The sequence below is a fragment of the Solea senegalensis genome, linkage group LG9 (genome assembly GCF_019176455.1).
Source record: "Solea senegalensis isolate Sse05_10M linkage group LG9, IFAPA_SoseM_1, whole genome shotgun sequence".
Lineage (NCBI taxonomy): Eukaryota > Metazoa > Chordata > Actinopteri > Pleuronectiformes > Soleidae > Solea > Solea senegalensis.
Genome location: NC_058029.1, coordinates 281,947 through 297,385, shown reverse-complemented (window position 1 = coordinate 297,385; position 15,439 = coordinate 281,947). Strand labels below are relative to the sequence as shown.

Sequence of the window (15,439 nt, the reverse complement as noted above, 5' to 3'; positions counted from 1 at the left end):
CTAATCTGAGCTGCTGTTCACTTGTGACTGGGATGAACTTCTCCTCAGTAGCAGAGGTGACTCTTGGTCTTCCTTTCCTGGGGCGGTCCTCATGTCAGTGTTCGTTCAGCCAGTTTCGTCGTAGTGTTTGATGGTTTTTGCGACTGCACTTGGGGACACATTCAAAGTATTTGCAATTTTCTGGACTGACTAAGCTTAATTTGTCAAAGTAATGATGGACTGTGGTTTCTCTTTACTTAGCCGATTGGTTCTTGCCAATTCTAACACTTGTATGTGTATGTACATATCTATATATATATATCTATATATATATACCGTATATATACAAATATACATATATATACATACATGTGTATATATATATATATATATACGTACATATACATGTTCAAACAAACGTCTTTATTTAACAGCCTCACGTCATCGCCTGTTCTGAAGTCATGACTTTACACTCCAATACACAAGGTGGCAGCACGCAACTCAATTGTGCTCTGTCGTCCGCCAGGAAAATAAACAAGAGGAAGAAAACGGAGGAGGAAACGAAGATGTTTTGTTGTCGCAGATGCTCCGCTGACGATCAGTGACCATGTGATGAAGCGCGTTTATGTGAAGGAAACAGACTGAAGGTGAGACGCGACCGATACATGCTAACTCTTCACATACCGCTAATAACACCGCTAACTGCTGCAAACACAGCTAACTGCTGCTCGCACCGCTAACTGCTCCAAACATAGCTAACTGGTGTAAACACAGCTAACCCTGCTAGCACCGCTAACTGCTGCAAACACAACTAGCCGCTGCTAACGACGCTAACTGCTCTAAACACAGCCCGTGTTAGCCACAGTGAGCTTCAGTTAGCCGCAGCTTTGTTTTTAACCTCCAACGTCAGAGTCTATGTTATGAGACCAAGAGCTGTATATTATAATGTAATTGAACACAAAATAATGTAATATGTTATGATACAATATAATGTAACACAATATAATGTAATATCATATAATATAATTTAACACATTATAATGTAATAACATTAAACAGAACATAAATAATATGTGTGTGTGTATATTGAAACTCAAATTAAACGGCTCCAAAATCAGTTTAATTTAAACTAATCTGAAATTTTAGATTCATGAAGATAAAACTCTCTCTCTCTCTCTCATGGTTGTGGTTTGTTCTATCAGGATCTGGATCCAGACCCTGCTCCATCCAGCTGCTGATCCGGTTTGATCCGGTCAGATCTGGTGTGATGGCAGGTCGGGGTCGAGGTCGGAGAGCGATGACGTTCAGTGTCGACGCCGTTGGCATCAGCAGAGGAGAGAGTTTACCTCCGTCCATGCAGCAGCCCACACCTGTGTTTCCTGTAAGACCCCAGACCAGAACCTCACACCAGACCAGAACCTCACACCAGACCAGAACCTGAGACTAGACCTGAGACTGTTTTCCCTTTAAGACCCCAGACCAGAACCTGACACCAGACCTGACAGCCCACACCTGTGTTCCCTGTAAGATCCCAGACCAGAACCTGAGACTAGACCCAAGACCACATCTGTGTTCCCTGTAAGACCCAATACCAGAACCTGAGACTAGACCCAAGACCACAGCTGTGTTCCCTGTAAGACCCTAGACCCGATCATCCAGAACTTTGATTTGCCTTAGAGTGACATCATCTCCTTAAGATTTCTGATGTCAAAACCTGAACAAAGTCTTTTGAACAGTTGAAAAATCCAAATACATTCTGGGTAGTCACCTGTGTGTGTTGTTGTCTAGGTGATGGAGCATAAGCCCCTCCCCCTGGCAGTTGGGGAGGAGGCGGAGTATCTGTTGGCTCTCAAACAGGAGTTCAGAGGAGCTATGAAGAGTTTACCCTGCTTCATCCAGCCAGCAGCTGCACGCAGAGGTCAGAGGTCACAACACACACACACAGTACTTCTTGTAGATTTAGAATTCAAACATGTGTTTAAAGATATTTATAGTTGGGATTGACTCCATGTTTATCCGTCTCTACCTCGTCTCTTACTTGTTGACGTGTTATTTTGTTTTAAATTTTTAATTAACTCAGAATTTTAGATTTAAATTGAAGTAGCAGTGGTGCATTGTATATGTAAATATATATGTATATATATATATATATATATATGTATGTATGTATGTATGTATGTATTACTCTACACTACTTTAATATAGCTACATTCCACATGGTACTGTATCTTTTAATAAAAATAATAAATAAATTAAGTGAACATTGATAATGTGAAAATAGTTGTGTCTCTTTATGTGTCACTGCAATGGACTAGTGAACTGTCCAGGCTGTGACCCCGCCTATCGCCCCATGTCAGCTGAGATTTTACTTGTTCAATTATCAACACTCTGTAGGGGGCAGTAATGAGGCTTCAGCGCTTGGCGCCACCCACCATTCAAACAGTAGATCAAGGAAGTAGCCGCTGTTGCAATGGCAATGATCGTACTTGGTTGTACTTGTACTTGGTTGTACTTGTACTCGGTTGAGGATTTTTCGGTGGGCTGTGGTGCCAGAAGTGACAAACTGAGGGCCGGCTGCCAATGAAAAACTAGCGCCAGCAACTATTCCCCAAGCTAGAAGTCCTGAAGTTATCACTACAATAGAGGATTTTGAGAGAACTCTCACAGTTTCTAAGAATATCACATACAAGAAACAACTCAATTTTGGAGAAAAGAGCACCCCAGGGTTTAGGGTTAGGCATGGAGAAGAAGTGAGGTTAGGGTTAGGGCCGAGATGACCTGGTAAGGTCATATAACAAGTAAAAAAATGTCACGTTGAAGGCTATATTTGTAAGTCCTTGGGCCCAAACGCACAGATTACCCGCTGGTACCTGTCCGTGCAGCCGTACTGCTTTACCATCAGCCATATCCCTGGGCGGAGCAATGCCACTGACGGAGCGACCACACAGAGAAGCTCTCCGTGCTGATTGTTACTCACGGACGCTCCAACACACACACATTCACATACAAGGACGTTGACAGCCTTGTCATGTTCACATTTGATTGTATTTGTATTGTAGTGTTAAGTAGTTTAAGTAGTTTTTGTTTAAAGTTTGTGCTTTGATTATATCTGTGCTTTGAATTATTTTTACAATGCAATATTGCCTTTGTTAGTCTGAGAAGTTTTGAATTAAGATAGATAGATATTAAGATATCCAAACCGTACCGTTACCGTGGCCCAAAAACCGTGATGCATACCGAACTGTGGGAAAACTGTACCATTGCATCCCATGTACACAAGTACAGAGAAGTATGAATATTGAGAAACAGCCAACTCCCTAAAATATTATTAAATCAAGTTTCTGTTTCCTCACATGAGTTTTATTGTGACAGTCTTGTGTTTCCTGTACAGATGTAGAAAGATACTCAGACAAATATCACAGCAGTGAACTGACGGACAGCCTGGTGGAATGGACTCCAGGTGAGACTCTGACATCATCACTGCTCTTGGTAGAAATGTCTCTGTTTAAGTTTGATTGTTTGTCGTGGTTGCAGACTGGAGGAGGGTTCCCAGAGAACTCAGAGTTCACGTCAGAAAAGCTCACAGAGACGGTCAGTTACTCTGAGTAATCTGATTACACATGTTTAACTGTCCACTCAACGATTGATGGATGGATGAATGGATGGGTTGACATGTCTCCTGTCCTCAGGTGTCTCAGTCAGTGTCTCAGACAGAGTTCAGAGTGGACAGAAGAAGAAACTGATGAAGGAGAAGGAGGTTCTGCTCAAACTGGAGGTGAACAAATGTTTTCTGTTTCAAATCCACCTTAACAGAGACAGTCCACCTTAACAAACATGTCCCTTGTGTCAGACTCTGGAGAAGAAGGAGGAGCAGGCGAGTTCAGAGGACGAGGGGGAGGAGAAGAAGAAGAAGAAAGAGGAGGAAGAGGAGGAGCCTGAAGAAGAGGAGTATGATGAAGAAGAGTTTGAGGAGGTGAACTGACCAATCAGTAACTTTAATGATCAGCTTTCTGATCACACTCATGCTAAATTAACTTTATTGATCACCTACAGGAAACGGATTACATCATGTCCTACTTTGACAACGGAGAAGAGTTTGGAGGAGACAGTGAGGACAACATGGACGAGGCTGTTTACTGAGCAGAGACAGTGAGGACAACATGGACGAGGCTGTTTACTGAGCAGAGAGAGAGACAGTGAGGACAACGTGGACGAGGCTGTTCACTGAGCATAGACAGAGACATTTGAGTCAAAGTTTCACCAGCGTTTCATGTTTTAAAAAAATGTTTATTAATGTTTTTAAAACATTTTATTGTTGTTTGTTTGTATTGACCACTTTGTGAGTTCAGAACTGATCCACTGTCCACTGACGTGTCTTCTGTGACACAGATGTGTCCAGCAGGGGGCGTCTTCATCTCTGAACCTAGAACAGCTCATTAAAGTGATCAATAGAAAAGAGTCAACAAAGTGTCATCAGTGGTTTGTAAACGTAAGGGGCGGGGCTTCTCAGCTGATCACTGATCTATCACAGTCGTGTTTTCATTTCTGCGGAACTGACTCGTCTGGAAACTTCTGCTGTTACTGTAGCTCCGCCTCCACTTCCACTCAGCCAATAACAAAGCAGCTGGATGTCAGGAAAGTCTGGAAAAAAAACGTTGACAAGAGAGGACAGCAGAAGACGAGAGGACAGCAGAAGACGAGGGAAAGAAGACGGGTGTGTGTCTGTTTTGAATAGACTGCAGTACCAGTTTTAAACATTGGAGTTCACTGTCGTTTCACTGTAGTTCAAGGACAAAATGTAGCAATGTGGGTGGGATTCTGGATGAGGGGGCGGAGTTTGGGGTGGAGCTAGGTCCCACACGCTCTGTTGTCGTGCCTGGTGCATCCACGTGGTTGTCTGGTCATGTGACTCAGCTGATGACGACATTTACGTCACATGACCCTCAGTGAAGTCAGACGTGGACGTTTGTTCTGGTTTCTCTTCAGTTGTGAAGCAGCAGCTGAACAGAAGTGTAATGGTACTGGACCAAGGACAACACCGACACACGTCCTCCTGACGACCAGTTTGTCCACACGTCCTCTTCACATCGGACTCTTGTTGTCGTTGTTGGACACAGTGATGGAGGAGGAGGAGTTCAGTTGTTGGTACAGTGTCCTCAGCTCCTTCACCTCCTCCAGAACTTCGTGGGCGTGACTCCAGGCGGCCGCTGCCTCCTTCAGGAGCTTCTCACTTTCAGACAGTTCCTTCTCCTCCTCCACCCTCACCTCAGCCAGCAGCTGCTCTGTCCTGCGCAGCTTCTGACCGATCAGCTCCTGCAGCAGGTCTATGGGTGGCGCTGACGTCTGTGGGCGGAGTGTTAGTGGCTGTGGGTGGGGCATCACCACAGTCCTGTTCTTAGTGGTTTCAGTGTCTGAGTGAGACAAGATCTGGTCCATGGAGGTGCAGCGGTTCTTCTCTGTCGTCGTCTGCTCCCACTCCACCACCACCTCACGAGGAAGACTCCGGGATTTCCCACAAGCCTCAGTGGTCCTGGGAAAAAGAGCACCGTTGGTTCTGGACCTGGGACAGTCTGGACTGCGGTCCAGCTCAAGGTCCTCACAAACACTGACCCGGCAAAACGGAATGTCTTCTTCCTGGATCAGATCCAGAGTCAGAGTTCCATCTGAAGAGCAGGACGAGGCCTGGAAGAGGGGAAGAGGAGGAGCCGGGGGAGGACAGGTAGAGTAAGTCAGACAGCTGTTGTTGACACATTGATGGTGTAATAGACCCTTTCATTGTTTACAAACATTCCAAGCCTAGCGAGAATGCACGCACAGTTTGGGGTCAGAAAACTTCACAACAGGTAAGCAAAGAGCACGTATGTCCAAGGTCCACTGAATAATTCTCAATATGTTCTTTCATTGTCGATTAGATACCTAAAACAATTAGTACTAGCCGACAGCAATAGTCTACGAAGGAGTATTAGGGCCAGCCAAAAAAAAACAAAACTGCTGAGGCTTGACCACATACCTCAACAAAGCGACAAGCGACTGACGGCTCCATGACAGCAGCCGGCCGGACGTGGAGTGTGAAGGTGATTTTCTGAAGTGATAAACTGTATTGTTAACCGATTTTGTATCATATCAATAGCCTGAATAGGCTTTACGTTTTTTGCGTGGCCTTTTTTTTCTCTTGTGGCGTTTCATCATAATCTAACAGAAAGAGCTGCTAAATGATAACTTACATGAAATGAAGTGAGTGCTACAAACGGGATGAGATCCTGTCGGGGATTCTGAAGAACTTAACACCATTGCTGGTTCTATTTTCACAGCCAACTATGCTACAAGTAGGCGTCTCAAGTGTTGTACTGTTGTACAAGTTAATGGTACGAGTGTGTTTTCTGACCCCAAACCGCGCGCGCACATTTCTGTGACGTAGCCCTAGAAAGGGTCTATACTGACCACGGCCAGCAGGTGTCCTCTGGTCGGCAGTCGTCTGTTGTGAGGAATCTTTGCTCGATGTCGAGTCAGATGAAGAAGCTGAGACTCGTCACTCGTCACCTGCAACAATGACATCATCACAGCTGCTGCAGTTCCTGTCACTGCCACCAGAGGCTGCACTCGTCATCAAAGTCATATAACAGCCTCATATCTGCCGTGACACACAGTCAACACCAGGGCGGCGCTTTCACTTCATTTCTACCCTTCTCCCTTTAGCCACTGTACCGTCCAGGTGTCCCCTACTCTCACTACAGATGACTGTCGTCTGTTGGCGCCCCCTGTCTTTGAGACGGTGTCACATCATAGCAGGTCTCACTAGCATACTGTAGACCGTCTCCCCTCCACTGTCCAAACAGAAAGTGTCTCACCTCGTCCAGGATCCGGTTCTTGGCTCTGATGATAGAACCATTTATGACACTGATCCACAATTCTTTCTCTTCTGGACTGACGGCCAAGAAGACCAGTTCAGGGACACACTGAGACCCAGAGAGACAGACAGGTGAGCAGGCAGACAGGCAGGCAGGTGAGCAGGCAGATAGGTGAGCAGACAGGTGAACAGAGGAGGAGGCAGACAGGTTACCGTGTGTGAGCGCTGCAGTTTAAATTTGCTCAGGTTCTTCTTGCTTCGACTCTTGTTTTTCAGGATTTCCTCACAGCGGTCAAAGTGGCACAGATCCAGAACTTCGTCCGCACGGCCCAGCTCCTTCACCTGCAGTCACAGGTCAAAGGTCATCTAAACCGCCCAGGTCTTTTCCTGTTTAAACTCCTCTTTTTAGATCCTCATCTTGACATCAGCTGTTAGCATAAAAAGTAATACAAACAAAATTGAGGCTTTTACTTTGAAAACTCAGCTCTGTAACCTGGTGGTGAGGCATAGAGAAACCAGGTGATGGCGCTGTGCGTGAGGACACACACAGACACAAACACACAGACAGACACACATTAATTGCCATGGAAACAGCCTCTATTATTAATCAGGTTTAAACTGAGACTTCCTGGGAGGGAGGCTGCGCCAACAACACACACAGTGAGGTCAGTGTTGACCCCTCATTATCAGTCACATGATCAATAATCAGAGCTGACCCAGTGACCTCTGACCTTGTCAACAACGAGCAATCAGGAGACTTGTAACAGGTAAGATGTGTGTGGTGAAGGCTCTCTCTGGACCTGAGTGTGGTAAAGGTTCTCTCAGGACCTGAGCGTGGTAAAGGTTCTCTCAGGACCTGAGCGTGGTGAAGGTTCTCTCAGGACCTGAGCGTGGTAAAGGTTCTCTCTGGACCTGAGCGTGGTAAAGGTTCTCTCTGGACCTTGTGTGTGTGTGTGGTTAAGGTTCCGTGTCCTGTTACAGCAGTGAAACCAGATCTCCGGGTTTCTGCAGCTCAGACTGAAACTCAACCTCTCCAGAAAGTGGAGGAACTTTCTGTTTCCTGTCAAAACCAACACTACTAGAGAGTACTCTGTAGTACTCACTGGTACTATCCGGTACTCATATGCTGTGTTTCCATCATAGTACAGTTTGGTTTGGTAAATTCTGAGTCAGGCTTGTGTTTCCAGTGAGAACAGGAACTACATGGTACATGGTACATGGAGTGTGGGCGGGGCCTGGCGGTGTTGTTGTCCATTGTGTAGTTGTCTGTTGTGTAGTTCACTGTTGTGTAGTTGTCTGTTGTGTTGTTGTCTGTTGTGTAGTTTTCTGTTGTATTGTTGTCTGTTGTCTGTTGTGTAGTTGTCTGATCCAGAATTTACTAAAACAAACTATACCATGAAACACAGCTATGGGTACTCAGAAGTACTCAGGGTACTCGGAAGTACTCAGAAGTACTTGTGGGTACTCCCAGGTTGTCTCTAAAGACCAGATTGCCATATGTTTAAAGTGATTCAGGGACTCGACCAAAACCACAGACCATCAGAACCTGTAAGCTCCGCCCCCTCACGACTCACCTCCTTCTCACAAATAAACAGCTGATCTCCTCTCAGAACCACAAAGCGGTTCCTCCAGATCTCCCTGAAGATCCCTTTGCCACAGAACTTCCTGATCCAGCCCACTTTATCAGGCTGAAGGTTCTGTGACGCTGCTTCCTGTGGACCCTGAACACAGGAAACAGGTGACTGGTCAGGTGACTTGTTATAATACACTTATAATAATTATCATTAACTGTAGTTTTATTGTTCCCATGTTGACTTTACAATAAATTACGATGTTTGAACAAATAAATGTGTCTGAGAGAGTGAGTGTGTGTGTGTGTGTGAGTGTGTGTGTCCTTCCTCAGTCCTTGCCGTGTGTTTAGTCTTGAACAGACTGTTATTGTGAAAAGCGGAAGTGGCCTCTCTCAGCAGCTGCTATTGTTGTGTCCTTCACAATAAAAGCTCACATTAATGTCTGACGCTTTTGTTCGTCGAGTTTCTTTAGAACGGAACAAACCCGGGTCGAGCCGCTGGTGCCAGGTGCCGTCTTTGTTCTTACTCACCCGTTTCCCGGTGTTGTTCTTCTTCATAGTTCCGGTTCAGGGCCGGTGTCGGTAACTTTACGGTAACTCCGTTATTCGTGTTCCGAGCAGCGGGAGGAGCAGGAGGAGAAAGCGGCTGTGAAAGCGTCACAGTCGGTGAGAAGAAGCAGAGACTCCCGGTGTTTCTCTGCTTCAGTCGCCGCTGCTGCTGCACTATGACCGGACAGCTGCTCTTCTGAGAGCCGGTGTCCGGTTACTCTTCCTCCTCCTCCTCCTCAAGGATCCCCGCTGGCTCAGCGGCTCCTCGGCAGCACCACAGCGACCTCCAGCGGCAGATTCAGATATAAATAATAAATATACAGTGGACCTAATTGAATTGAATGACTTTATGAGTGTTTTTTATGAGCATTATGAGTGATGAAGATCAGACATGTTGAACTCATGACACCTGGTTTATTTAATTTTGTTTACAGATTACATCACAATAACAACAACTTGTCACACATACAAATAATGAACATGTTTATATTCAAACAATCAGTCACATGACTTGTCGTCTTCCGTCTGAACAGATGAGGTCAGAGGTCAGCACCTGTCCTTAGTGTGTAATCCCACTAATCGAGCGCTTTCCTCCCATAACCGCCTCGCCACCGCGTTGTCCTGCCCCTCCTCCGCCACTTCTTTCTCTGCACAGTCACTGAACACACACACACACACACAGACGCACACATGTAAACAGCTTTTCACTAACCACTTCCTGTGTTTTGGGGGCGGAGCTTTGATCAGACACTACCTGAAGTAAGATCCGCTCCGTTGGTCCAGTCCTGGTGTGACGGTGCAGTAAACCGTGGTCTGGCAGCCTTGACTCGGAGTCTTCATGAGCAGCAATGAGGGCAGACTCAACAGCACCCCCATCAGGGGGAACCAGCCCTGAACATGACGAGCCAGCTCAGTCCGGATCACACCAGGGTGGAGACAGAACGACGACACTCCAGAACCTGAACCACAGAACCACAGAACCAGTTTCTGTTATAGAGAACCTGTTATCGAGTGTTTGTGAGGACCAGTTTTTATCGAGTGTTTGAGGACCTGTGAGTGTTTGTTATCGAGTGTTTGTGAGGACCTGTGAGTGTTTCTGTTATCGAGTGTTTGTGAGGACCTGAGTGTTTCTGTTATAGAGTGTTTGTGGAGAGTGTTTTATTGAGTGTTTGTGAGACCTGTGAGTGTTTCCGTTATGAGTGTTTGTGAGGACCTGTGAGTGTTTCCGTTATGGAGTGTTTGTGAGGACCTGTGAGTGTTTCTGTTATGGAGTGTTTGTGAGGACCTGTGAGTGTTTCCGAGTGTTTGTGAGGACCTGTGAGTGTTTCCGTTATCGAGTGTTTGTGAGGACCTGTGAGTGTGTTTGTGAGACCTGTGAGTGTTTAAGTGTTTGTGAGGACCTGTGAGTGTTTCAGTTATCGAGTGTTTGTGAGGACTTGTGAGTGTTTCTGTTATAGAGTGTTTGTGAGGAGAGTGTTTCTGTTATTGTTTGAGGACCTGTGAGTGTTTCCGTTATTGAGTGTTTGTGAGGACCTGTGAGTGTTTCTGTTATGGAGTGTTTGTGATTGTGAGTGCTCAGTGTTTGTGAGGACCTGTGAGTGTTTCTGTTATGGAGTGTTTGTGTGGACCTGTGAGTGTTTCTGTTATTGAGTGTTTGTGAGGACCTGTGAGTGTTTCTGTTAGTGACCTGTGAGTATTTCGGAGTGTTTGTGAGGACCTGTGAGTGTTTCTGGAGTGTTTGTGAGGACCTGTGAGTGTTTGGAGTGTTTCGGATGACCTGAGTGTTTCTGTTATAGGTTTGTGAGACCTGTGAGTGGTTATTGTTTGAGGACCTGTGAGTGTTTCCTGTGAGGACCTGTGTTTCTGTTATCGAGTGTTTGTGAGGACCTGTGAGTGTTTCTTATCAGTGTTTGTGAGGACCTGAGAGTTTCTGTTATGGAGTGTTGTGTGGACCTGTGAGTGTTTGAGTGTTTGTGAGGACCTGTGAGTGTTTCTGTTATTGTTTGTGGGGACCTGTGAGTATTTAGTGTTTGTGAGGACCTGTGAGTGTTTCTGTTATGGAGTGTTTGTGAGGACCTGTGAGTGTTTCTGTTATAGAGTGTTTGTGAGGACCTGTGAGTGTTTTATGAGTGTTTCTGAGGACCTGTGAGTGTTTCTGTTATAGTGTTTGTGAGGACCTGTGAGTGTTTCTGTTATGGAGTGTTTGTGAGGACCTGTGAGTGTTTCTGTTATGGCGTGTTTGTGGGGACCTGTGAGTATTTCTGTTATGGAGTGTTTGTGAGGACCTGTGAGTCGACGGGCGAGTTCTCTGGAGAACAACACGTTGGCTAGTTTACTCTGTCGGTAGCTCTCCAGAGGGCTGTATGGTCTTCTGCTGAAGAACATGTCATCAAAGTCAATATGACCTGAAAACATAAAGACACGATCAGTAAGAGGAAGTGTAAAAACAAATCAGAAGACAGTTAAATCAAATATCAGGTCAAAGGTCATACCCCCTTTGTGGGCGATGGATGACACATTGACAACTCGGCTTGGGGCGGAGCTTTTCAGTTTTGGAAGCAGTAGATTGGTCAGCAGGAAGTGACCCAAATGATTGACTGCCATCTGAGTCTCAAAACCATCTTCAGTCAGCCATTTTGGACACATCATCACTCCTACAAAGAGACAGGTAGGCAGGTGAGAGACAGGCAGATAGGTGAGGGACACGCAGACAGGTGAGAGACAGACAGAGAGGTAAGGGACAGGTAGACAGGTGAGAAACAGTCAGACAGGTGAGAGACAGGTCAACAGGTTAGGGACAGGTCGACAGGTGAGACACATGTAGACAGGTGAGAGACAGGTCGACAGGTGAGAAACATGTAGACAGGTGAGAGACAGACTGAGAGACTCACCTGCGTTGTTGATGAGGACGTCCAGTCTGTCTTCACTGTCCAGAAAGTCTTTAGCGAAGTGTCTGACAGAGTAGAGTGAGGCGAGGTCCAGGTGTCGTATCACCACATTTCCATTTCCTGTCGTCCTGCGGATCTCATCTGCTGCCTGCTCCGCCCTCGTCAGGTCTCTGCATGCCATCACCACCCGAGCCCCTGGTCAACAAAAGAAACGCACCTGATCACAAAAAGGTCCAAACACACACTCACACACAGTCTGCGTAGTTGACCTCTGACCTCATACTGACCTCTGCGCGCCATCTCTCTGCTCGTCTCTTTGCCGATGCCCGTGTTCGCTCCTGTGATCACAATCGTTTTCCCATCGAGACGAAGTGAACAACGACAAACTCCACCTGAGATCCACCGCCTCAACACTGCCACACCTGGACACACACACAGTGTCTCTGCTGTGTCTCACGTGTCTCTGCTGTGTCTCATGTGTCTCTGCTGTGTCTCTGCTGTGTCTCTGCTGTGTCTCATGTGTGTCTACCGTGTCTCTGTTGTGTCTTTGCCATATCTCACGGTCTCTGCTGTGTTTCTACTATGTCTCATGTGTCTCTGCTGTGTCTGTACTGTCTCCGGTCTCTGTGTCTCACGGTCTGTTTTGTCTCATGTGTGTGTCTCTGCTGTGTCTCTGCCTCTGCTGTGTCTCATGTGTCACTGCTGTGTCTCACTGCTGTGTGTCTGTTGTGTCTCTGCTGTGTCTTATGTGTCTCTCTGCTGTGTCTCATGTCTTATGTGTCTCTCTGTGTCTCATGTGTCTCTGCTGTGTCTCATGTGTCTCTGTTGTGTCTCTGCTGTGTCTGCTGTGTCCTCTACTGTGTCTCATTTGTCTGTTGTGTCTCTGTTGTGTCTCTTCTGTGTCTTGTGTGTCACTGCTGTGTCTCATGTGTCTCTGCTGTGTCTCATGTGTCTCTTGTGTCTCTTCTGTGTCTCATGTGTCTCTGTTGTGTCTCTGTGTCTCTGCTGTGTTTCATGTGTCTCTGTTGTGTCTCACATGTCTCTCCTGTGTCTCACGTGTCTCTGCTGTGTCTCATGTGTCTCGTGTCTCATGTGTCTCTGCTGTGTTTCATGTGTCTCTGCTCACGTGTCTCTGCTGTGTCTCACGTGTCTCTACTGTGTCTCATGTGTCTCTGTTGTGTCTTATGTGTCTCTGTTGTGTCTCTTCTGTGTCTCATATGTCACTGCTGTGTCTCTGTCTCTGTGTCTCATGTGTCTCATGTGTCTCTCTGTGTGTCTCTGCTGTGTCTCATGTGTCTCTGTTGTGTCTCTCCTGTGTCTCTGCTGTGTTTCATGTGTCTCTGTTGTGTCTCACATGTCTCTCCTGTGTCTCACGTGTCTCTGCTGTGTCTCATGTGTCTCTGTTGTGTCTCTGTTGTGTCTCTACTGTGTCTTATGTGTCTCTGTTGTGTCTCTCTGTGTCTGTGTCTTGTTTCATGTGTCTGTTGTGTCTCTGCTGTGTCTCTGTTGTGTGTCTCTTCTGTGTCTCATGTGTCACTGCTGTGTCTCATCTCTGTGTCTCATGTGTCTCTGCTGTGTCTCATGTGTCTCTGTTGTGTCTCTGCTGTGTCTCTGCTGTGTTTCATGTGTCTCTGTTGTGTCTCACGTGTCTCTCCTGTGTCTCATGTATCTCTTTGTCATAAACCATCATTAAAAAACAATCTATCTAAGTATCTTTGAAGAGAAAGAAGGTGTGGTCTTACAGATCAGAGTGACGCCCAGAACAGCTCCACACCTCAGCAGCAACGCCCCCTGTCCCTCCTCTAGAGGTACCAGGTCCAGTTCTGACACCACAGCAGCGCTGCTGGACCACGGCAGAACCAGGAACCCTGGAACTTCCATCCCTGCAAGTCTGAAGTCACTAACAGGCTGAGCTGATCTGAGCCGGGACAGAGGGGCGGAGCTGGGATTACCAGATTAGAGCAGATTAGGGGATCAGTTCCTGAGGAAAGATTATCATGTTCACATTATTGTGTTTATGTAAAGATTTGTTTTCTCCTATTGAATTTATTACAAGAGAAAAAATCTTTACCAGAGTTATACATTAACTATCATCAACAATCATTATAGTTAACAATCGTTAATGATCATTAACGATTGTTAACTATCATTAAAGATCATTATAGTTAATGATCATAGATGATCATCATTGATTATTAACTATCAACTATCATTAACGATCATTATAGTTAATTATCGTTAATGATCATATATATATAATATAAAATGATATAATCTCTGATATAAAACCTGATATAATCTGATATAATCCCTGATTGATTTGATTCCAGGTCTGAGTCCAGGTCTAAATTTGAGTCCAGGTTTTTCATTTTTTTTTAAAGGGGACATATTATGCAAAATCAACTTTTTAACCATTTTAATACTTATATTTGGGAGTCTGGAGGCCCTACCAGTCGCCAAAGTGTGGAAAAGAAATACTCAGTCATGTTTTCTTGATCCCCTTTAGTTCAAGTATAGGCGATAAAACACGCAAGGCTTTATTTAACATAACAAGAATGATGGCAAACTCACATAAAAACCATTCACCAAACGTCACCATTCCACATTTCAAAGTAATTCACACCTCCTATGAAGAGCCAAATGGAAGGAATTCTAACAATGAGATATGTCACAATTCTAAAACAGACATACAGCATATTAAAATGAAGGAAAGAATGAGACAAAATAGACTCCAGATCCAACAGACTTTATATTTATTCACTATTCTGCACTTTATATTCTCATCCTGTAAATAATGTCATATATAGATATATATACTTAAATATATACTGTATATTTAAAAATAGACCGGACCTCTGGAAACCTTATGTATTCATTTTTTATACCACTCTTTTTAAATTATTGTTCTTTGTTGTCCTTGTTCTTTCCAGTTGAATGTGTATGTAATGTTCATGTTTTACGTTTAATGTACAGTGTGTGCTAAGGATAAAACCGGAGTCAAATTCCTTGTATGTGTTCACAAACTTGGCCAGTAAAGCTGATTCTGATAAATGAAAATAATAACAAAAATAATAAAAGAAAATTCATAATTCAAAAGTAAATTCATAATAATTACATACAAGGGGTTTAGGAAATTCTGCTAAAAAAGTGTACAATTTATTTGCATGGGGACTATTTATTTGTTACATTGAGTTTTATGTAACAGGGAGAATTCATTCTTAAGAGCAGGCCAAGAGGCCTGTCATTTGGTATACCGAAATTTGTGTATGTAATATTTTGTGATAATAATGAGATTATTCATTAAAAACTAATTTTTTTGTTTTTGAGGATTACTCCTATTTGAATATTTTGAGATGACAAAAAGTCAATGTTTCTGGAACTGGACGATATTAAGTCGTGGACAGTCTCACATTCATAAACCAAGTGCTCTGTTGTTTCCAAATTCGTATTACAAACATAACAGTTTTCTACCACAACTTTAAATCTACTTTTCATAAATTCATTTGAGGAAAAAGTACTAAAATCTTTGTTTGTTTTGTTCCCCCCGTCTTCCGTCAATGACGTCAGCGTATGTCGCCCCGCCCCTCACGACGAAACAACAAAAAC

General features: G+C 44.7%; 3 protein-coding genes and 2 long non-coding RNA genes across 7 annotated transcripts; 1 reads left to right on the top strand and 4 right to left on the bottom strand.

Moving 5' to 3' along the window:
- Positions 1-1,182: 1,182 nt before the first annotated feature.
- polr3glb (RNA polymerase III subunit GL b) lies at positions 1,183-4,442 on the top strand. Its single transcript, XM_044034681.1, has 7 exons — positions 1,183-1,360; positions 1,768-1,897; positions 3,371-3,439; positions 3,514-3,570; positions 3,669-3,754; positions 3,830-3,952; positions 4,033-4,442. The coding sequence occupies exons 1-7, from the start codon at positions 1,247-1,249 to the stop codon at positions 4,117-4,119; spliced, it is 666 nt and encodes a 221-aa protein (XP_043890616.1). The 5' UTR covers positions 1,183-1,246; the 3' UTR covers positions 4,120-4,442.
- Positions 4,120-9,197, bottom strand: plekho1b (pleckstrin homology domain containing, family O member 1b). The gene is made up of 6 exons (XM_044034680.1): positions 8,928-9,197; positions 8,401-8,547; positions 7,040-7,168; positions 6,828-6,935; positions 6,421-6,519; positions 4,120-5,661 (listed from the first exon to the last, which is right to left on the bottom strand). Exons 1-6 carry the CDS (start codon positions 8,952-8,954, stop codon positions 5,062-5,064), a joined length of 1,110 nt encoding a protein of 369 aa, XP_043890615.1. The 5' UTR covers positions 8,955-9,197; the 3' UTR covers positions 4,120-5,061.
- A 168-nt stretch (positions 9,198-9,365) lies between these two features.
- si:dkey-23o4.6 (retinol dehydrogenase 13) lies at positions 9,366-13,836 on the bottom strand. The gene is made up of 7 exons (XM_044033248.1): positions 13,576-13,836; positions 12,121-12,255; positions 11,837-12,028; positions 11,438-11,599; positions 11,231-11,350; positions 9,700-9,904; positions 9,366-9,603 (listed from the first exon to the last, which is right to left on the bottom strand). Exons 1-7 carry the CDS (start codon positions 13,712-13,714, stop codon positions 9,492-9,494), a joined length of 1,065 nt encoding a protein of 354 aa, XP_043889183.1. The 5' UTR covers positions 13,715-13,836; the 3' UTR covers positions 9,366-9,491.
- LOC122774186 lies at positions 10,188-10,503 on the bottom strand. Of its 2 annotated transcripts, XR_006360967.1 has the most exons (3): positions 10,443-10,503; positions 10,261-10,296; positions 10,188-10,230 (listed from the first exon to the last, which is right to left on the bottom strand). It is a non-coding gene; the product is annotated as an uncharacterized LOC122774186 (long non-coding RNA). The 2 variants fall into 2 exon arrangements; XR_006360966.1 differs by having other exon boundaries at positions 10,188-10,296.
- Positions 10,803-11,224, bottom strand: LOC122774187. 2 transcript variants are annotated; one of them, XR_006360968.1, is made up of 3 exons: positions 11,089-11,224; positions 10,986-11,057; positions 10,803-10,832 (listed from the first exon to the last, which is right to left on the bottom strand). It is a non-coding gene; the product is annotated as an uncharacterized LOC122774187 (long non-coding RNA). The 2 variants fall into 2 exon arrangements; XR_006360969.1 differs by having other exon boundaries at positions 11,159-11,210.
- Positions 13,837-15,439: the final 1,603 nt, after the last annotated feature.